Raw genomic sequence first — 22220 nt, 5'->3', positions numbered from 1 at the left:
GTTTCCCGGTCATAAGCCGGCGCTAACGGAAAACCCTGTAAAAGCCCTACTTATATAAAAATAGATTGTCTCCAAACGTGCTAGCTAATGCTCGCATTACGACTCTGTTGAGAACACACAGAAACACTAAGAATCAAAGCCGGCGAATGGCTGGATAGAGAGGAACAGCGGATGAGGGGAGAGAGAGAGAGATAGTGATAAATCGACCTGGGAGGTTAGCGACCCCACTCCCATGGAGTAATCGTTCACACATTCAACTCTTAACCCGTAGGCCTTAATGCTGCTCCGCTAGTGCCATAAAAGAGAGAAGAGGGTGATTTGTGCAAATGGTTTAGCGTGTGACACGATCCATACGCAGTGCTGTGTGCTGAAGGCCTAGTGCCACAATGCTCACTAGCTGCTGTTAGGCTCCTAAAGCCCATGTCTTCTCAGTGCTTTTCTCATTAGAGCTCTAACAGACAATGGGCTGGCAGGCGGCTAGCTGCTCCAACTGTACACTTGTATTATAGTAATCTGTTCTGCCCATCTGTGGAAGGTCAGGAGGGCCCACTCTCTCAGTTTCTCTTGCTCTCTCCATCTCTGCCTGCATTAGAGGAGAATACCCATCAGTGGGATTCACACCAGGTCATTTCATTTCATCGTTTCATTTCAAACACGTGTTGTAAATTCTCTGTCAGTGCTTTTCAGCTTTGAGCATACTTTGCTTGCTATACAATCCAAGATTGAAACAACCAAAACACTCAAATGTTAAAAAGGTCTCCAAGGCCTCAAATGACAGTGCTCGTTTCTCTAGCTGTGTTCAAATACCCATACTAACATACTACATACCTAATGAGTATATACTACACACTATTAGTTAATTTTAGTATACTGTAAACCAGGGGTGGGAACTCCAGTCCTCCAGGGCCTGATTGGTGTCACACTGTCTCCATCCTTAAACACAGCTGATTAATCAAATGTCATTCTAAACTGAAGATCATGATTATTGGAGTCAGGTGTGTTAGCTGGGGCAAAACTGTGACGCCAATCAGGCCCTCAAGGACTGGAAATGCCCACCCCAGTTGTAAATGAACGGTATCGTTTCAGTTGAGCGTACTAGAGCTAGCTTCGCCTGTCTACCGGAAGTTGATGCTGATGCTATGCACAGTGCGCTCTGGATTTACCACGCCCAGAGCATCAGATTGTCCTTACATAAATTTGGAGCGTTCATTGCGCACACTGGACGCTCTGGCCAAGGAGTAGTGTTGATCCGAGCGTTCAACGGCAGTGAAGCGCCCAAGCAAACAGGCTAACGTTGGCTAGCTACTTATAGACACAAATCACATTTTTTTGCCGACACGGCCATATTCAACGGGTGTTGGGCATTCATTAATTAATCAGTTATTCAGCGCGAGAGTGCTCTGAAATCGGAGTAGATTGCCAGAATGAACAATGTCCATTGAAACGCACAACGACTATACCCCTTGGCTAAGAATGATGTGAATAATCAAGTCAATAAACGTTGGGTAGGTAGTTAGATAGCAGAAAGATAATAGTACTGCCTGGCAAGTCCAATGTATTAGTAGCTAACTAATGTTAGGTAACATAACGTGTAACATAACTTACTTGAAAAGTCATTAGTTTATTACATTGCTCAACATTTTCTTAACCTTTGTCATAATTAGTTAAAGCAATGAATTTGTATCCGCTTTCGTCGGACTTCGGTTGCATTTTTTCCGCCATTTTCTTCAAATCTGAAAATGTTGAGAAGCCACGCCCATTTTTGGAAGAATTGCATTATGGGCCCTAGAAGCACGGAAATAGTGTCCACTGATTGTATAGTTCGTATTTTGGCTAATTTAGTAAGACATCCGGGAATTTTTGGCATAGTAACTATATCCATACTATGACCAATAAGCATACTCTATACACTCAATTCACATCACAAATAGTAGGGTTAGTGCGGTTAGTATGAGTATTCGAACACAGCTTCTGTCTCTGTCTCTCAGACTTCCACCAAATATGTCCAACAGCAAACCAGGGGTCATGTGGGGGCCACTTCCTCCACCATTCTCACTGTACTAAAGACCTGGGTTCAAATAGTATTTAATTGAGCTTTCTTTGTGCAATGGTCCCAAAACTCCAAACCCTGCCCATCTGGCTCTATAGCAATGCTCACTCAAACACACAAAAAACAAATACTATCTGAACCCATGTCTGTTGTAAACAGGGGGGAGAGAGCCCACATCCCTGTAGTGACTTTGAGGAGTCCCAGAGTCTTGGCTCCAGCTCTGTCTGTCTGCTCCCTAACCCTGGAACCCTGCCCTCGTCTGGTGGAGGTTATCGGGGCAGGATGCTGTGCATCACAGGGGTACATCGCATCTCCTCTCATCCCCTCCCACCAAACACAGAGCCGATATATCGGGCTGATACTGGCCTTTTCTAGTCTATCAGCTCTTCTCTATGCCGAAAGTCCCTCAACATAGCAAAACTGCTGCTATGCCAGCCGCCACTGATTGGATGAACCACGAGCACTGCACAATGCCGAGGAATGTCTAGCTGGGAAAATCAGAAGCAGCAGCAAGCTAGCTCATTCTCCAACAGAAAGGTGCCGTATAGGGGCCTCCCGGGTGGCGCAGTGGTCTAGGGCACTGCATCGCAGTGCTAGCTGCGCCACCAGAGTCTCTGGGTTCGCGGCCAGGATTTGTCGCAGCCGGCCGCGACCGGGAGGTCCGTGGGGCGACGCACAATTGGCATAGCGTCGTCCGGGTTAGGGAGGGTTTGGCCGGTAGGGATATCCTTGTCTCATCGCGCTCCAGCGACTCCTGTGGCGGGCCGGGCGCAGTGCGCGCTAACCGAGGGGGCCAGGTGCACGGTGTTTCCTCTGACACATTGGTGCGGCTGGCTTTCGGGTTGGAGGCGCGCTGTGTTAAGAAGCAGTGCGGCTTGGTTGGGTTGTGCTTCGGAGGATGCATGGCTTTCGACCTTCGTCTCTCCCGAGCCCGTACGTGAGTTGTAGCGATGAGACAAGATAGTAATTACTAGCGATTGCATACCACGAAAAATTGGGGGAAAAAATAAAAAAATAAAAAAAAGTGCCGTATCAGAAATTGATCAATTGGATTGGAGGGACACCATATGCGACTGACGTGTTTTCCGTTTGCTCCCGCGGTATTCTTAAAGTTTATGTGAATTTTGCAGCAGAACCGTATTTATTTTCAAATATTAGTTTGGTGATCCCTTTCCGTAAAAACCAAGACTACTTTGCTTTTGAATGTCAGCATGTCGACGAAAAATAAGGCCAAAAACATGACTTTGAGAAAACCCGGCCTACCAGACCCACTCTCATCACCGCCCTCTCCTGAGTCTGAGGGCCCGGGGACTCACACTTTACCCGGGGGAGCGGCTTGGCCTGGCGGCGCTGAAATTAACATTCGAGGCCATCAAACTACTACGCTCTGAGATAGTTGAAATGAAAACGGAGGTGCTTGCTATGATTGAGGCCCCGTGACATAATTCTTCGAGTGCACTTTTTCCATGAGAAGATAGAGATTCTCCGACGAGCCCGCAATACCACTCTGAGCTTTCAAGGACAGAGCTTCTCCATCTACCAGGACTGTTCCCCCATGGTTTCCAATCAGAGCGCAACTTTCGGGCAGGTGTGAAGTATGGACTGCGATTCCCGGCCCGTTTATGGCTATCTCATGATGGTAAAGACTACACATTTGAGTCTCCGGGTGAGGCTATGGCTCACATTCAACGTCACATCAAGAAGTCTTGAACTCGCTCATAGTTCAGCAACTGTTGCTTGCGAACTGTGGATAGTAAGTAGTACAATTATGTTTAGTTATAACATACTAACTAGTCTTGTATAGTTGGGGAGTTGGCGAACCGATTCAGGCTTATTTGGTGTGATCTAATGTTTTGATCATCTAGTGTGCTTGCCTTACAAGCATTCAGTCATTTTAATTTCATTGTATTAAGGTTTTACTTAACTCCTGTGTTTCTAGGCTGTCTCGCTCACCTATTCAGTTTGTTTACATAGTGTCTCAGTGACTCAAAATATTTTTGGTTATTTGTTTACTGCATCCGTTTGCACCGACCCAGTAAACAGTACATTTTTCCCGAGGCTACACGTTTGGTTGAAAAGGTTGAAATGTTCAGTTCTAATGTTGTCATTCTGTCTTTATTTTTTTTCCTGGACTTTTTCCAAACATCTACCACCGTACATTATTACTCTGAGACAAGTTATTCTGGGGTTGTTGGGCGCTCATTGCTTTTCCACTCTATGCTCTAATGACAGGGTTGTATAACGGGAATGCCCAGGGTGGCAAAAAAATATGATCAAGTACATTTCGTGGAACATCAAAGGGGTTAACAACCCTGTGAAGCGTAAGAGGGTGTTAACACCCTTAAAGGGTTTGAATGCAAATGTTGCATTTCTACAAGACTCACTTGAGGACTGGTGAGCATTTTAGGATGCGTAAGGACTGGGTTGGTCAAGTGTTCCACTCTAACTTTCATAGTAAATCAAGAGGTGCTGCCATTTTGGTTGATAAATCTACTCCCTTTGTAGCTTCTGAGGTTATTGCTGATCCTAAGGAACGATACGTCATAGTAACCGGTAAACTGTTTTCTACCCCTCTTGTTTTGGCTAATGTTTATGCTCCCAATTGGGATGACACAAGTTTAATTTCTTCCTTTTTATCTGCTATACCCAATTTAGATTCTCATTTGTTGATTTTAGGGGGGGATTTCAACTGTAAAATGGCCCCAGTTCTTGACAAGCCCTCACGAAGAACTACAGGCCTATCTAAATGTGCCCTACTTATTCAATCTTTTCTTCAGAAATATGCTATGTTTGAGGCCTGGCGTTTCCTACATCCTACGGATAAGACAGTATTCCTTTTATTCTTATGTTCATCAAACATACTCCCAGATTGATTACTTCTTTTTGGACAAAAAAACTCTGCCTAACCTTCGGTGGTGTACTTACGAGAGTATTGTTATTTCAGACCATTCACCATTAGTGCTTGAACTAGAGTTTCCCCAGCGACCTCCTATGTGTTATCAATGGCGTCTTAACCCCATTTTACTCTCAGATAAGGAGTTTGTCAATTTCATTTCTTCTGAAATCACCTTATTCCTAGAAACTAATTCAACACCTGGTATGTCCTGCTCTACCATATGGGAGTCTCTCAAAGCATACCTACGTGGCCAAATTATTTCTTATACAGCCAACCAAAACAAAGTTCGCTCTCAGCGACTTCGGGACCTGAGCGAATCCATAGCCACATTGGATGAGAAGTATGCTACGGATCCTTCCTCTGATCTACATAAAGAGCGCCAACTACTCCAATCTGAATTTGATGAGCTTTCTACCAGGCAAGCTGAACAGTTACTCTTGCGAGCTCAGTCAAGAGTGTATGAACAAGGCGACAAGGCCAGTAAACTCCTTGCACATCAGATCCGTAAATCTGAGGCCTCACGTTTAATCCCACAAATAAGGACCCCGTCTGGTGCCACCACAGTTATACATAAAAAGATCAATGATCAATTCAAACAATTTTACTCTGCGCTATACACCTCTGAATCCCCTCAAGACCCTTTGCTGATTGATTCCTTCTTTAATGGCCTGAATATGCCATCAATTGATACAGACTCCCATGACTGTCTAGAAGAATTTACACCTGAGAAGATTGCAACAGCAGTGTACGCAATGAAAAGTTGTAAATTACCGTGTCAGGACGGTTTTATTTTTATTTTTCCCCCATGGCTTCGGTACAGACTAACAACTTGTCCTCTGACTATTTCCCTTGAGCCGCGGATCCAGACAGTGTTGTCTACTCTCCCCCTTGTTGTTTGCTTTGGCAATCGAGCCTCTCGCCATTGCACTACGCTCTAATGATGCCATTCAAGGAATAATCAGGACAGGCTTAGAGCAGAAAGTCTCACTATATGCTGACGACCTCCTTTTGTTTATCTCTAATCCTGATACCTCATTGCCACGTGCCTTATCTGTTCTTAAAAAGTTTGGATCAATCTCAGGGTACAAGCTGAATCTAGGCAAGAGATTCCTGTAAAAAAAATTATCCTGTAAATAAGGCTGCTTTAAAATGATCTTTTACAACTTTTCAGTTTAGGATTGTCCAGGATCAATTCACCTACTTGGGAGTTAAAGTGACAAAGAAATAATCAAATTTGTTTCAGGAAAACTTTGTTGCTCTAGTAGACAGTTTGAAACAATCTTTTACTTTTTGGAATTCACTACCTCTTTCTCTTATCGGAAGGATTAATGTCATTAAAATGAATGTGTTGCCCAAATTTTTATATTTATTTCAATATTTACCATTTTTTTGCCCAAAATCTTTTTTTAATTCACTGGATCAAACATTCATGCATTTTATTTGGGATGGCAAGGTACCACGGATTGGTAGAAAACATTTACAGAAGCCTAAGTCATTGGGGGGTTTAGCTCTACCAAATTTTCAGACATACTATTGGGCTGCAAATTTCAGAGCCCTTCTGTACTGGCTGCAGACTGATCCTACTGGCCCTAGACCACTCTGGGTCCAGATGGAGTCTGAATCGTGTAAACCTGCTGCACTTTCTTCTGTGTTGTGCTCGTCTCTCCCAGTGTCCCTTGGCAAAAGGTGCGTCAACCCAATTGTAAAGCAGTCTCTTAAAATTTGCAATCAGTTCCATTTAGCCTTTAGCCTCCGAGGCTTTTCTTTATAAGGCCCAATTAATCAGAACATTTTATTTCCTCCATCTTTGAATGATGGGGCTTTTGCCATCTGGCACTCACTAGGCCTCTCCTCACTAGCCCAATTATTCTTTGATGATACATTTGCCTCTTTTGCTCAGCTACAGGAACAGTTCAACCTCACCCAATCCCACTTTTTCCGCTATCTCCAGACTAGGAACTTTGTCAGAGCTAAGACACCTGAATTTCCCCATAGGCCTGCGAATACAGCTATAGAGAGCATCTTTGAGCTGAAGAAGCTTCCTAGGGACGCAATTTCAGATGTATATGCAATCATTCATGACTTACAGAACCCCTCTTTGGTGCCTTTAAAGACTCGATGGGGAAAGGATTTGGGGGAGGAACTTGGTGAAGACACCTGGGAATCTGTGCTGCACAGGGTGCATTCGTCCTCTTTTAGCACTAGACACAGCCTCATTCAATTCAAGGTGGTTCACCGTATCCACTGGTCCGGGGCCAAACTTGGAAGAATATTCTCTGATTTTGATCCTACCTGTGTCAGATGTAAAATGGAACCGTCCACACACTGTTGCATATGTTTTGGGGCTGTCATATACTGTCAGGTTTTTGGGAATTAGTATTTAAATGTTTCTCTGATATATATGACACTGTTATAGATCCGGCTCCCCTTACAGCCCTTTTTGGAGTACTGCCCATAGGTACCCCCCGTCAAGAATACAGTTGGACACTGTTGCTTATATAACTCTTTTAGCTAGATGGCTAATACTACAGAACTGGAAGATGGCAGCTCCCCCATCTTATAAATATTGGGTGAGAGATGTGTTGTGCTCTCTGAAACTAGAAAAAATTCAATTCACAAGGGAACTCCAAACCGTTAATGAGGCTTGGGCTCCATTCCGGTTTAACTTTAAACAGTCCATCCTCTGATGGCATTCATATTAAAACAAAAATAAGTCTGTATTTGACCCCCCTGTGACTTAAGGGTTGGATGAGCATTTCTTTGTGTTATTTCTGGGGTGGGGGCATTAAAGTAGATGTGCTTATTGATTGTGACCTACAGATGCCTTGTTCATCTTGCCCGGTCAGAGACTAAAATGTGAGCTTGTTTTTGATTAAAAAAATTTGTTCACACCTACATAAAATGATTATTTCATTTTTTTATTTTAAAGCATTGTAAACTTTTTATCTTTGGTCCAGTGGAGGGTCTGTCTGTGAGTGGTTGCATTTCTCCACCCCTATCCCTTGACTGTTTACAGGAACAATGGTGAGGTGTTTGCGCTGTCCCTGTACTATAGATTGCCCTTTAACCTTTGTAGCCTTCTGGCTGGTGTGTTTAACTTGTCTAAAGTATGGTATCTTTAAAGCTTTTTAAAAATATATATTTTTAATGTATTATTTGTATTTTTTTCTAGTTGAGTATATTATTTATATTGCTTTGTGTTGTCTTGTGTGTGTAAAACTTAATAAAGAGCTTTCAAAATATATATATATATATATATATATATATATATATATATATATATATATATATATATATATAAATATATATATATAAATTGACAGTGACCAAAATTTAACTCCTGTTGCAAATATTTAGTTAATTCACTAATAATAAGGCTTGTGTCAACGTGCCCGGACATGCATGCAATTAGCAAGCTAGCTGGCTCGTTGCCCAAAATGTGACCTGTTAGCAAAGATTACGATAACTAATCCTTTAATCTGTGGTGTTCGCTAGCTATCTATATTAGCTACTATTCTAGCTAGCTGGCTAGATAAACATAGTGCAGAGATATCAGATAGGAGGAGCTAATCGTCAACGTAGCTAGCTAACGGTAGCTGGTTATAATTTTGAACATGCACCATTTTGGGCAACGAGCCATCTTCCTTACAGTGTAAAGTTAGCGATTTACTGGTGTGCCAATCTGACCAGCCACAATCGTATCCATAAATTGACAGTTGATAGTCGGATTAGATGGTTGTCGCAATAGGGAAAGGAGGAAGTGTTTTAAAATGCCTAAATAAATGTTGCCAATAGGTTTAGCTACTTAAGAATCGTCCTGCATGTTTACGGACCAAGAAAGCTGTAGATCAGCGTGTGTGTGTGCGTTCTCAATCAAACAGAAAGTGCATAGTTTCTTAATCTCTTTTCCTACCCTCACTCTCTTTGTTAGATATTACATGCATTAATAGCTTGGTAGCAAATTTTGTTGCCATTGACCTAGTTATCATAGGAGCAGAAGGCAAATAGGCCGTTTGTCATCTGTAGCAACATAGACTCAGCCAAAACAAGCTCAATAACTCACTGCATGCACACATTCCTATTGAGTATGTATTCACCTGTATTGTGAGTATGCCTACACCATCTTCATTTGCCCAGTTAATCAAGAGATTTACCATTCAAATAAAAGTATTATCATTATGTTGTTAAGTATTAAGATTGTTTGTACCAAAGTCAAATCTATTGTTTGATTTTAAAATTGATGCATTAATGCATACATGTCCGGGAAATTTTGTCATCCGAATTTTCAAATGTAACGATACTGAATATCAGCCATCCACCTACTTAACGCCCAAAAATCGGTATCGGCCCTAAAAAATCCATATTGGTCGTTCTCTGTTAGGAATGACTGGTGAGGTCCCTTAGGAGAGCATAAAGTAGGTTGGCATAGGACGGGTACTCTGTGTGGAACAAAGACAGTGGTGGCTTCCTCCAGGAGCACTCTGCAGGGCAGAACAAAGACAGTGGTGGCTTCCTCCAGGAGCACTCTGCAGGGCAGAACAAAGACAGTGGTGGCTTCCTCCAGGAGCACTCTGCAGGGCAGAACAAAGACAGTGGTGGCTTCCTCCAGGAGCACTCTGCGGGGCAGAACAAAGACAGTGGTGGCTTCCTCCAGGAGCACTCTGCGGGGCAGAACAAAGACAGTGGTGGCTTCCTCCAGGAGCACTCTGCAGGGCAGAACAAAGACAGTGGTGGCTTCCTCCAGGAGCACTCTGCAGGGCAGAACAAAGACAGTGGTGGCTTCCTCCAGGAGCACTCTGCAGGGCAGAACAAAGACAGTGGTGGCTTCCTCCAGGAGCACTCTGCAGGGCAGAACAAAGACAGTGGTGGCTTCCTCCAGGAGCACTCTGCAGGGCAGAACAAAGACAGTGGTGGCTTCCTCCAGGAGCACTCTGCAGGGCAGAACAAAGACAGTGGTGGCTTCCTCCAGGAGCACTCTGCGGGGCAGAACAAAGACAGTGGTGGCTTCCTCCAGGAGCACTCTGCGGGGCAGAACAAAGACAGTGGTGGCTTCCTCCAGGAGCACTCTGCGGGGCAGAACAAAGGGCAATGGTGTGTGTGTGTGATGCACTGGAGTGCGTTGCAGACAGACAGGCCATGAGAGAATGTAGGTTAACCAGCTGGTGTGTTGCTCTGCCACTCTGCCAACGGGTATCTGCTCACACAGGTGTAAATACAGCTGCCGGATTTCCCGTTCGCACGCACACGCAGCCGGCTACGCAGACAAACAGATGGTGCCTGGATACTCCTGCACAAGTCTGTGTGAACGCACTTGATATCACCCCTCACTTCAAGGGCCCAACCTGCCGCCTGTGTGTGTGTGTGTGTGTGTGTGTGTGTGTGTGTGTGTGTGTGTGTGTGTGTGTGTGTGTGTGTGTGTGTGTGTGTGTGTGTGTGTGTGTGTGTGTGTGTGTGTGTGTGTGTGTGTGTGTGTGTGTGTGTGTGTGTGTGTGTGTGTGTGTGTGTGTGTGTGTGTGTGTGTGTGTGTACATTCAGGGGGTGTGGTGCAGGGCAGGAGAGGGATGCACAGCTGCCTGTCTAGCTTCATTAGCTCGCCCCTGACGTCCTCTCTCTGTTGCAGACGGACAGACAGATGGGAGTTAGGGATGGACGGACAGCTATGTTTAATGTACAGGTTTGACTTGAGTAGGACAGGAGCATTATTGTTTTAGTGACTTTGCTGTTGTTTTTACTTGAATTGATAGAGTAGAGAGGAGACCTGGTGAAAAGGTTGTACATGTCTATTTGAGAGTGAAAGGATAATGGCACACTGACTGACAGACTGACAGAGAGACAGACAGAAAGGGTAAAGCAGCCGATCAGTTTTAATTCAAAACATTTCAACTAGCCAGGAGTTATCCTCCAGAAGGATGACCTGCCAGTTACTCTCAAATCTCTCCTTTCTACCTACTGTGTTTTGCTAAGTAGGGCATTATGCAAAAAAATAGGTTTTCCTTTCACCATAAAACAAATCCCTTGTAATAATCGTGCAGATGAATCAAACTAATGATGGCGTGTTTCTAACCACCAGTCTAGTGTCTTTATACAGAACTGAAGTGATCTAATATCATTGGGAAGAAACCCCAGTAGCCTGCTGCTTCCATCATTACAACATGTCCCATTCAAACATGACAGGAAAATGACATTTAAATGAAAATATTAAAATCCAGCCATAATTGTGATGCCACCTGTATGTAAATGAAGTTCACAAGGTGCAGTCTCTCTCCTCTGACTCACCGCCTCTTAAAACTACAGACTTAGTTATAGCGTGACTGACCAAGGGAGAGGAGCAGGAGAGGACACATTGACACGCACAGATACTGCCTGAGAGAGACACACACTGGGAAATGTTTCAATAGAGACATGTAGCTATACTGTAGTGTAGCTGTACATAGAGACAGACTGGCAACAGACTCCAAACAAGGCTGGATATAATATCATGTGGAGGTTTCTTGCAAATCAAATGGATTCATAACAGAATCAGATGAACAGCAAACATGGAACATGATCAATAGCGGTGGCCAAAGGAGGACAGACTGAGTCGTAAAGGCTACTTCAGATCAATAGTAGTGAGTAGTTAGATGGACAGAATGTGAATGGAACAGTCTTGGTATAGAGTAACAACACATGGATGGATGCAGGGCAGGAAGACTCACCCGGAGCGCTTGGTCATGGTGCCCAGGGTCATGGGCTGTTTGATCTGTGCCAGGGGCAGCACTATGGTGAGGCTGGGCAGAGGGGACAGACGAGGGTTACCCATGTTGTTGTTGGTGAAGTTGTTGTACGACTCCTGGCTGGTGAGTTTAGCTGCACAGAGAGAGAGAAAAGATTTTATACAAGTCCTATTTTATAGTCCAAGTCTAATACTCTGAAAGTAACCATGCAAAACTTCAATGTTTGATGAAACATCCCCCCCACACACACACACACCTGGGGTCCAAGGCCTTGTAGGAGCCGTGGCCCTGATTGGAGGTAACCAGCTAAAGATGCAGCGCCTCAGAGCCACTAGTACCCAGCAGTCAGTTAATCAGACCTAATCAACAGGACTCACACACACCTCTCTCATCTGAGCGGAGCCCAAGATAAACACAATCAGGCCACGTCAAAGGGCACCACATCTAACGACCTTAAAGAGCTACATGAGAGAGGGAGCATGTTGTTTGAGAATGGCATAAACACACACACAAAGACTTGATGCTTGCTCAGTGCAGGCTTAGTTGACTTTGAGAATGTGTCCCTTGCTCTCTCAAACTGTGCAAATGAATTCCATTTAAGAACTAATTGCACATATGAAAGCAGTAATGTAGAATACATTCATTCCTATGAGTGTAACTGTTGCATGTTTATTTGTATTTCACCTTTATTTAACCAGGTAGGCCAGTTGAAAACAAGTTCTCATTTACAACTGCGACCTGGCCATTTAAAGCAAAGCAGTGTGACAAAAACAACAACACAGAGTTACACATGGAATAAACAAACGTACAGTCAATACCACAATAGAAAAATCAATATACAGTGTGTGCAGATGTAGTTAGATTAGGGAGGTAAGGCAATAAATAGGCCATAGTGGCGAAATAATTACAATTTAGCATTAACATTGTAGTGATAGACGTGCAGATGATGTGCAAGTAGAGATACTGGGGTGCAAAACAGCAAAAAAATATCAATATGGGGATGAGGTAGTTGGGTGGGCTATTTACAGATGGGCTGTGTACAGGTGCAGTGATCAGTTAACTGCTCTGACAGCTGATGCTTATAGTGAGGGAGATATAAGACTCCAGCTTCAGTGACTTTTGCAATTCGTTCCAGTCATTAGCAGCAGAGAATTGGAAGACGGTCAAACGAGGTGTTGGCTTTGGGGATGACCAGTGAAATATACCTGCTGGAGTGTGTGCTAGGGGTGGGTGTTGCTATGGTGACCAGTGAGCTGAGATAAGGCGGGATTTTACATAGCAAAAACTTATAGATGACCTGGAGGCAGTGGGTTTGGCGACGGGTATGTGGCGAAGGCCAGCCAACAAGAGCATACAGGTTGCAGTGGTGGGTAGTATATGGGGCGTAAGTGACAAAATGGATGGCACTGTGATAGACTACATCCAATTTGTTGAGTAGTGTTGGAGACTATTTTGTAAATGACATCGGCGAAGTCAAGGATCGGTAGGATAGTCAGTTTTACGAGGGTATGTTTGGCAGCATGAGTGAAGGAGGCTTTGTTGCGAAATAGGAAGCCGATTCTAGATTTAATTTTGGATTGGAGATGCTTAATGTGAGTCTGGAAGGAGAGTTTACAGTCTAACCAGACACCTAGGTATTTGTAGCTGTCCACATATTCTAAGTCAGAACCGTGCAGGGTAGTGATGCCAGTCTATTAGGTGTACATTAAATGTACGAGACATTTTTACAGTGAAAACCAATGTCTCAGGCAGGTTCTTATGTCCACCACACCATACCTGGTTTCACCAATGTCACAGGCAGGTTCTTATGTCCACCACACCATACCTGGTTTCACCAATGTCTCAGGCAGGTTCTTATGTCCACCACACCATACCTGGTTTCACCAATGTCTCAGGCAGGTTCTTATGTCCACCACACCATACCTGGTTTCACCAATGTCTCAGGCAGGTTTTTATGTCCACCACACCATACCTGGTTTCACCAACGTCTCAGGCAGGTTCTTATGTCCACCACACCATACCTGGTTTCACCAATGTCTCAGGCAGGTTTTAATGTCCACCACACCATCCCTGGTTTCACCAACATCTCAGGCAGGTTCTTATGTCCACCACACCATACCTGGTTTCACCAACATCTCAGGCAGGTTCTTATGTCCACCACACCATACCTGGTTTCACCAATGTCTCAGGCAGGTTCTTATGTCCACCACACCATACCTGGTTTCACCAACGTCTCAGGCAGGTTCTTATGTCCACCACACCATACCTGGTTTCACCAATGTCTCAGGCAGGTTTTTATGTCCATCACACCATACCTGGTTTCACCAACATCTCAGGCAGGTTCTTATGTCCACCACACCATACCTGGTTTCACCAACGTCTCAGGCAGGTTCTTATGTCCACCACACCATACCTGGTTTCAGCAGCGGAGTTGGAAATATTTGATGAGACACTATTTCATGATCCACAGAATATATTCCTTTGAAGTTGTACAGTGAATATAATATGAAGTGCCACCTTCAGCTGTAGTAAATATGTAGGTCATCTGAGCAGAACGGAAAACATTCTGCGTGATGGTTGACCTGATCATAACTCTCAACATTAGTTCCATATAATTCTTAAATCACAATAACTTGTTCAATATAAATAATACTCATTCACTAAAGACAATAAGGGGAACAGGATTTACCATTTTCTCCATAAGCTCTACGCTCCATCACGACACACTTCAACTTAGAATATACTATTATGTATTTTACAATACAATCTGTGGTCTCAAGTTGAAGTGCAGAAAAACAGCATAACCTTCAGCACCAAATCTCAATGATCTTCATCTGAATGTTTTCCTTTCTCCATTGTTGCATCTGAAAGGCGACAACCATTGAGTTTAAAAGTATAACGGGGAGGGGGGGGGGGGGGGGGGATGGACAAAGAGACAAAAGAAAACATGCTACAAAAACAGCACAATGAAGAAGGAGAGGGTTGGGATTATTATTGGAATCAAAGCAGTGATGGGAGAAGGAGGTTTAGATCATTAAAGTGTTTCTCTGTGTTTCATTAGTGGGGCCAAATAATGTCTTTGTGTTAATCCAAAGAGACCATTTAGATGTGGAGGCCCAACAATACAGCAGGGCCTTTGGAGAGCAGGACGTTATACAAACTTTGTTTGCATCCCAAATGGAGCCCAATTCCCTTTATAGTACACTACTTTTAACCAGGCCTCATGGGGCTCTGGTCTAAAGTAGTGCACTATGTAGGGAATAGGGTGCCACTTGGAATGCAAGCCTCCTCCTCGCTTGGCCTCGGAGCCTCTCCGTCTCTCCAACCCGACAGAGAGAAACAGTGGCCCTGGGCTCTCAAGGGCCCTTCACATTTCAAAAGCACTACACCCCCAGCGCAGCCACCTTTTGTGAGGAAGAGCAGGAAAACATAAGAGGAATTTGAACAGGAAGCAGCCTGTAAAGCCATAATGGTGCTACAGCTGGCCTAAATGTAGGAGAGGAGGAAGAAAAAAATCTTAATGAATTTAGCATCCTTCCAACAGGACACTTCAACCTGCCGCTCTCTTTCCAAATCTTTTTCTTCTCTCTGTCTCTCTCCCCCCTCTCCCTCTCTCAATCGTTCTCTCTCTCTCTGTGTCTGCGTGCACCACATTAACCCCCTCACCCCTGACAAACCAAAGAGGAACAGGTGTAGTTGACTTTGGTGGAGCTACCGTGGCTGTTAACTGGACCACTACACCCGCCCCCTCACATTATCCCCCCTCCGTTATTCAATCCAAGGATCTAAGAGGCCAAACTCTTCAGAGGCCAGTCAGTGAGGAGAGGACAGGGATGAATGGAAAGTGGTGAAAACCATGCATGGGCAGAAGACGATATCCTCAACACATCCTGGATATCTGCTTGTCTGAGGGGGAGAGAGAGGAGAGTGTCTGGCAGAGAGATAGCTAGCCTAGCGAGGGAGCGAGATGGGGCCATGATTTGATTAATGACTGGGGCGTGATGTGCCTGAGCACTGATACATGACAGCCCCATGGAAAGAAGATCCATCAATGCAAATCCACCCGGGCCAGTCCAGCCAAGGCTCCCACCAGAGGTCAGCATGTCACCTGACCCGGCCTGCTCTCTCTATCACTCCCTCCCTAAATCTCCCTTCAGAGTTTACTTAGCTCCCTCTATATCTACGTCTTTCCCTCCATGCTTTTCTACATCCCTCCCTCTCTCTACCTCTTTCCTTCCATCCTCCTCTACATCCCTCTCTCCCTCCCGTTCCGAACCAATTTGCATCCTCATCTAAACAGCGTCTCTCCGTCTCTCGGTTTCCCTCTCAGCCCTGTCACAGATATCTCGCTTTTGCTGCCCGATTTGCATCCGATGCACACAAGAAATGAGCTTGGCCGTTTCCGAGAAGAAAAAAAAGTGTCTAGACTTTGCAGCTGTTAACAAATATTTTCATGTTGAATTTGAATTGTTTGCACGCGGACTTGGCTGTGAAAAAGCAAGTAGAGCAAAGAGGAGCACTCAGAGAGAGAGAGAGAGAGAGACAGATGGAGAGAAAGCAGTGGATGCTCAGCTAGGGAATACTTTGATCTACACAGAGTGTATAAACATTAGTAACACCTGACAGGTTAAATAAAGATTGTTAAGGCTTGAGACAATTAAAACATGGATTGTGAATTGGAAAGACAAAAGATTTAAGTGTCTTTGAACAGGGTATGGTAGTAGGTGCCAGGTTCACCAGTTTGAGTGTGTCAAGAACTGCAACGCTGATGGGTTTTTCAAGCTCATCAGTTTCCTGTGTGTATCAAGAATGGTGCACCACCCAAAAGGACATCTAGCCAACTTGACACAACTGTGGGAAGCATTGGAGTCAACATGGGCCAGCATCCCTGTGGAATGTTTGACACCTTGTTAGAATCTGTGCCCCGAAAAATGGAGGCTGTTCAGAGGGCAAAAGGGGGTGCAACTACATTTTTGGAATGTGTTCCTAATGTTTTGTACACCTAGTGTATACCGTTTTATCCATTCATGCCTTCCTTGCTTGTCCAAGTTTCCCAGGCATGTTATAATAAAGAGGGAAGGTGGGAGGGAGTGAGGGAGGGGTGGGGGCACAGGAGGTAGGGATTAAAGTGAAGGAGAGAAAGGGGGGGATGAGGAGAGAGGAACAATAGCTACTCTGCAGAGCTGAAGTTTTGTTGTCACGTCAAACCTGCCCTGCGATGGCAATTCCCCAAACTATCATTATTAAAATACTAACTCCCAGGGAAGGAAGGAAGGACAGAAGAAAGAGAGAGAGAAAGAAAGGAGGAGTAGAAAGACAAAAAGGGGATCCCAGATGACAACGTGAAAACAAATTAGAAGAACCCTTATAAAACACAGATGCTGCAAAGAAAATAAACTTCACAAGATTTACTGTTTTCCCAAAGTATCATAAAAATACATTTGTGGAAAAGCCATCAGAGTGAGTCGCAGGTAAAGACGGAGCACCGGAGCAGGGCCAAGGCTTCTCCCGTCACCATCCTCCTCGGTTTCCTCGCTTTTACAGTCTCTACCTGCCTGCTATGTTAAGGCTGCTATATAGGCGAGGGGAGCTCAAGCCAACCGGTGTGAAAATGGCCTTTCCACAAACCATCCATGATGGAAGTTTGTTTTGGGAGACGTAATTTGGGACACTCATGGGACCGTTAATAAAAAATATACAGTGCATTCGGAAAGCATTCAGACCCCTTCACTTTTTCCACATTTTTTTATGTTTGAGCCTTATCCTAAAATGGATTACATAAATTTTTTCCCTCATTAATCTACACACAATACCGCATAATGACAAAGCAAAAACAGGGTTATAGACATTTTTGAAAATGTATAACAAATAAAAAAACAAATATCACACAAGTATTCAGACCCTTTACTCAGTAGTTTGTTGAAGCACCTTTGGCAGCGATTACAGCCCCCAGCCTCTTCTTGGGTATGACGCAACAAGCTTGGCACACCTGTATTTGGGGAATTTCTCCCATTCTTCTCTGCAGATCCTCTCAAGCTCTGGCAAGTTGTCTGGGGAGCGTCGCTGCACAGCCATTTTCAGGTCTCTGCAGAGATGTTCGATCGGGTTCAAGTCCGGGCTCTGGCTGGGCCACTCAAAGACATTCAGAGACTTGTCCCGAAGCCACTCCTGTGTTGTCTTGGCTGTGCCCATAAGGTCATTGTTCTGTTGGAAGGTGAACCTTCGCCAGTCTGGGGTCCTGAGCGCTCTGGAGCAGGTTTTCATCAAGGATCTCTGTACTTTGCTCCATTCATCAAACCTGACAAGTCTCCCACTCCCTGCCACTGAAAAAGATCTCCACAGCTTGATGCTGCCACCACCAAAGAACGAGAGAAAGCAATACAAGAGAGTGGTGGAGGGAGAGAAAAAGCAATACCAGAGATTGTGGTGGAGGTTGAGATGGGGAGAACAAGAGAGAGCCATGCTAGAGGGTCTGGATGTGAATGTCTATCTGCAAAGCTGATCAATGGGTCTGGGCCCTCCACAGCTATGTGTCTGTGATCAACGGGACCAGGCAGGCAGTAACGAGATTATGTCCATGTAGTTCAGAGGTAACCAGCCAGGAACCTCTCAAACATACATTACCAGTCAAAGTTTGGACACACCTACCATTTCAAGGTTTTTTTCTTTATTTTTTATTCTACATTGTAGAAAAATTGTGAAGACAACAAAACTATGAATTAACACACATGGAATCATGTACTGTATTAACCAAAAAAGTGTTAAACAAATCAAATGATGACAGCATTGCACACTCTTGGCATTCTCTCAACCAGCTTCACCTGGAATGCTTTTCCAACAGTCTTGAAGGAGTTCCCACATATGCTGAGCACTTGTTGGCTGCTTTCCTTCACTCTGCGGTCCAAAACATCTCAATTGGGTTGAGGTCGGGGATTGTTGAGGCCAGGTCATCTGATGCAGCACTCCATCACTCTCTTTCTTAGTAAAATTGCCCTTACACAGCCTGGAGGTGTGTTTGTGTCATTGTCCTGTTGAAAAACAAATGATAGTCCCACTAAGCGCAAACCAGATGGGATGGGGTAACGCTGCAGAATGCTGTGGTAGCCATGCTGGTTAAGTTTGCCTTGAATTCTAAATAAATCCCAGACAGTGTTACCAGCAAAGCACACCATCACACCTCCTCCATGCTTCACGGTGGGAACCACACATGCGGAGATCATCCGTTCACGTACTCGGCGTCTCACAAAGACACGGCGGTTGGAAGCAAAATTTGGACACATCAGATTTCCACCGGTGTAAAGTCCATTGCTCGTGTTTCTTGGCCCAAGTAAGTCTCTTCTTATTGGTGTCCTTTAGTAGTGGTTTCTTTGCAGCAATTTGACCATGAAGGCCTGATTCATGCCGTCTCCTCTGAACAGTTTATGTTGAGATGTGTCTGTTACTTCTGCAATCTGAGGTGCAGTTAACTCTAATGAACTTATCCTCTGCAGCAGAGGTAACTCTGGGTCTTCCTTTCTTTTGGTGGTCCTCACGAGAGCCAGTTTCTTCATAGCGCTTGATGGTTTTTGCGACTGCACTTGAAGAAAATGTCAGTGTTCTTGAAATTTGCCGTATTGACTGACCTTCATGTCTTCAAGTAATGATGGACTGTCATTTCTCTTTGCTTATTTGAGCTGTTCTTGCCATAATATGGACTTAGTCTTTTCCTAAATAGGGCTACTTCTATATACCACCCCTACCTTGTCACAACACAACTAATTGGCTCAAATGCATTAAGGAAAGAAATTCCACAAAATAATTTTTGTGAATCTGTTAATTGATATGCATTCCAGTTGACTATCTCATGAAGGTGGTTGAGAGAATGCCAGGAGTGTGCAAAGCTGTCAAGGAAAAGGGTGGCTATTTCGAAGATTCTCAAAAATGAAATATATTCTGATTTGTTTTAACACATTTTTTGGCTACTACATAATTCCATATTTGTTATTTCATAGTTTTGATGTCTTCACTATTATTCTGCAATGTAGAAAATAGTAAAAATAAAGAAAAACCCTGGAATGAGTAGGTGTCCAAACTTTTGACTGGTACAGTACATACAGCTCAGAAGTCACTTAACTACCAACAGCATCCTGCAGCACTGCTAACAGGGAAACTGAAAAAGCTAGCACTTAATGGTGTGTGCGTGTCGGTGTGTGTGTGATTGTAAACAGAGCGGTGATACACCCCACAGGACGCCACTCAGATGGAGTGAAGAACTCTCCCCGGAAAGGAACGGAACAGGGCCGGTGAGCCTGGCAGACACTCCCACATGACCCCTTAGCCAGCAGGGGAGGAAACAGTCTGGACCAGTCACACACAGAGAGAGACAGTGGTGGAGAAAGCGGGACAGACAGAGAGCGAGAGAGAGAGCATGAGAGCCACAATAGGCAGTATATACTGTCAACAATCTTCATATGGTGATATTTGGGAGTAAATGTCCTGGTTGTTCAGGTGACTTTACATTTCTAATGTAAAAAAACCGAACTATTCCCTTCCTAATCAGCCCACAATGTCTTACACACGGCTGGCAAGAACATGCCTCCTTTAATCAAAGTTACCATGGTTCAACCACGTTTTACAGCAAGCTAATTAATCAACATCTTTAGAGGCCCACAGTTCTCTGTTCAGCTTCCAAACACAGCCCAAAGTAAAGACTGCTATTTTTGTAACTACTTTTAAATGTATTCGATAACTCATTCCAGTCTTTAAAATATCCTCGATTGAAATGGAGCATGGTAACTTTATCATTATCATCCAATAACAATGGTGGTTACATTTAAATAACTGGTAGCAACCTCAAGAACACTTTCATCTAGATTTAGCTGGCACAATTCAGCAGTCTCTAAATCAAGAGAATGTTCATTTCAAAATCCCTAACAGACAATGTAGTTGAGCACATTTTAAAATTGTCCATCTTCTTCCAAACACAAAATCAGTTATATTCCCTCTTAAGATAAAATGTAATTGCATACGCACAATAAAATAAAATAAATACGCCAATAGTCAACAAATCTCTTGGGTTTTATTTTGGTAACACAACCAGCTATATCCTTCTCATAACACAAAGACACCCCATATAATGACAGAACTTCATTTGTAAAGCACTTTTCATTCAAGCTCGAAATACATAAGGGTGATAAAATTGTTGTGGCCTTAGTGGCCTGTGTTTATGTGGAAGTGGCGGTACCGTAGCAAGGCTGCTTGGCTCTCTGTTGGCTCTCTGACAGGCCAGTGACTCAGGTCATGAGAAGTGTCACCTTTTAATTTCCTCACCATGGGGAAAAGATAAAACAGATGGCGGCACATCTCAGCCGATCCCTGAACCTACACTGCCCTATACATAGACATCAGATGGCTTTACCAGAGGAAGAAAACACACTAATGCTTGTCTGATTGAGTGAGTTAAAGACAGTAGGCTACAGTACCACAACATCGAGGTTCAACAAACACTTAGCTAATGCAACTCACTCAGGCTACAACAGGGAGAGTGAGAAACACACAGGGAGAGTGAGAAACACACAGGGAGAGTGAGAAACACACAGGGAGAGTGAGAAACACACAGGGGATGAGTAACTATAATGAAGTAACCCAGAGTAACGAGACAAGGTTACAATTTGTAAAAGTAAAAGCTGTTCTACTGAGAAACACATAGTGGCCTATGTGTGTGGCACTACGGGTTGAAGCCACAGTATTTCTCTCAACCCATGTAGAAGTATGAAACAGTCAATTTACTTTATTACAATATTATCAGCAAAATCCCAAGGATAAGGGTTTTAGTGGTTGGAGATTAAGCTATAGATCAATCTGGCGCAGCGGTCTAAGGCACCGCAGTGCTAGAGGAGTCACTACAGACGCGGGTTAACCGGCCGTTATTGGAAGTCCCATAGGGCGATTGTCCCAGCGTCGTCCAGGGTTTGGCCAGGGTAGGTCGTCATTGTAAATAAGAATTTGTTCTTAACTAGTTTATTTATTTTTATGAATACCCACAACCAACCGCTGCAACAGTTACATATTCCTTCACCTTATGTATTTTTGGTTCGCAGCAAACTAGAAAATACAGAGCACACATTTTTTGAGTAAACGGCTTGTTCAATTGCTGTGTGGTTTAACTCTGAGATCTCCGTTATTGACTCAAGCCGAGGTAGGTAGCCGGCTGGGCCTCGAACCGCGAGGAGGAAAAACACACAACTACAGTAAAGCGCTGGCCTGGCTGCCACACACACTTATCTTGATACTACTAACTATCTAATGCTACAAGCTTATACTCCACACTTTATTCATTTATATTTTCTATACTGTTACCATTTATTTACATTGAGGATTTGAACTTGCACATCCTCAGGTGTAGGTAAATGTGGTCTTTTTGGATTTGTCATTTTCAGAGGAAATGGTTACTCTCCAAATGTGACATTTCTTAAGCCAATAAACACAAGTGTGTTAACTTGAGAAACAAAAACCTATTACACATATTTTCGAAGCTCCCTATTTTAATTTCATTAACATCCCTTCCGGTCTCCGTGAGACA

The 22220-nt window shown here is 43.9% G+C and overlaps 1 protein-coding gene across 4 annotated transcripts in view; it reads right to left on the bottom strand.

The window, feature by feature from the left end:
• LOC129832081 (BCAS3 microtubule associated cell migration factor-like) overlaps nucleotides 1-22220 on the bottom strand; it is a 326378-nt gene that overhangs the window by 220982 nt on the left and 83176 nt on the right. For all 4 annotated transcript variants that reach the window (XM_055895829.1, XM_055895830.1, XM_055895832.1 and 1 more), the window contains exon 16: nucleotides 11642-11792. In XM_055895829.1, the coding sequence (XP_055751804.1) occupies nucleotides 11642-11792 (151 nt within the window). The remainder of the gene's footprint in view (nucleotides 1-11641; nucleotides 11793-22220) is intronic.

This window comes from Salvelinus fontinalis, chromosome 33 (assembly GCF_029448725.1).
Source record: "Salvelinus fontinalis isolate EN_2023a chromosome 33, ASM2944872v1, whole genome shotgun sequence".
NCBI classification, from domain to species: domain Eukaryota; kingdom Metazoa; phylum Chordata; class Actinopteri; order Salmoniformes; family Salmonidae; genus Salvelinus; species Salvelinus fontinalis.
Note: the sequence above shows the minus strand (reverse complement) of the source record. Positions and strands in the feature narration are given on the sequence as shown.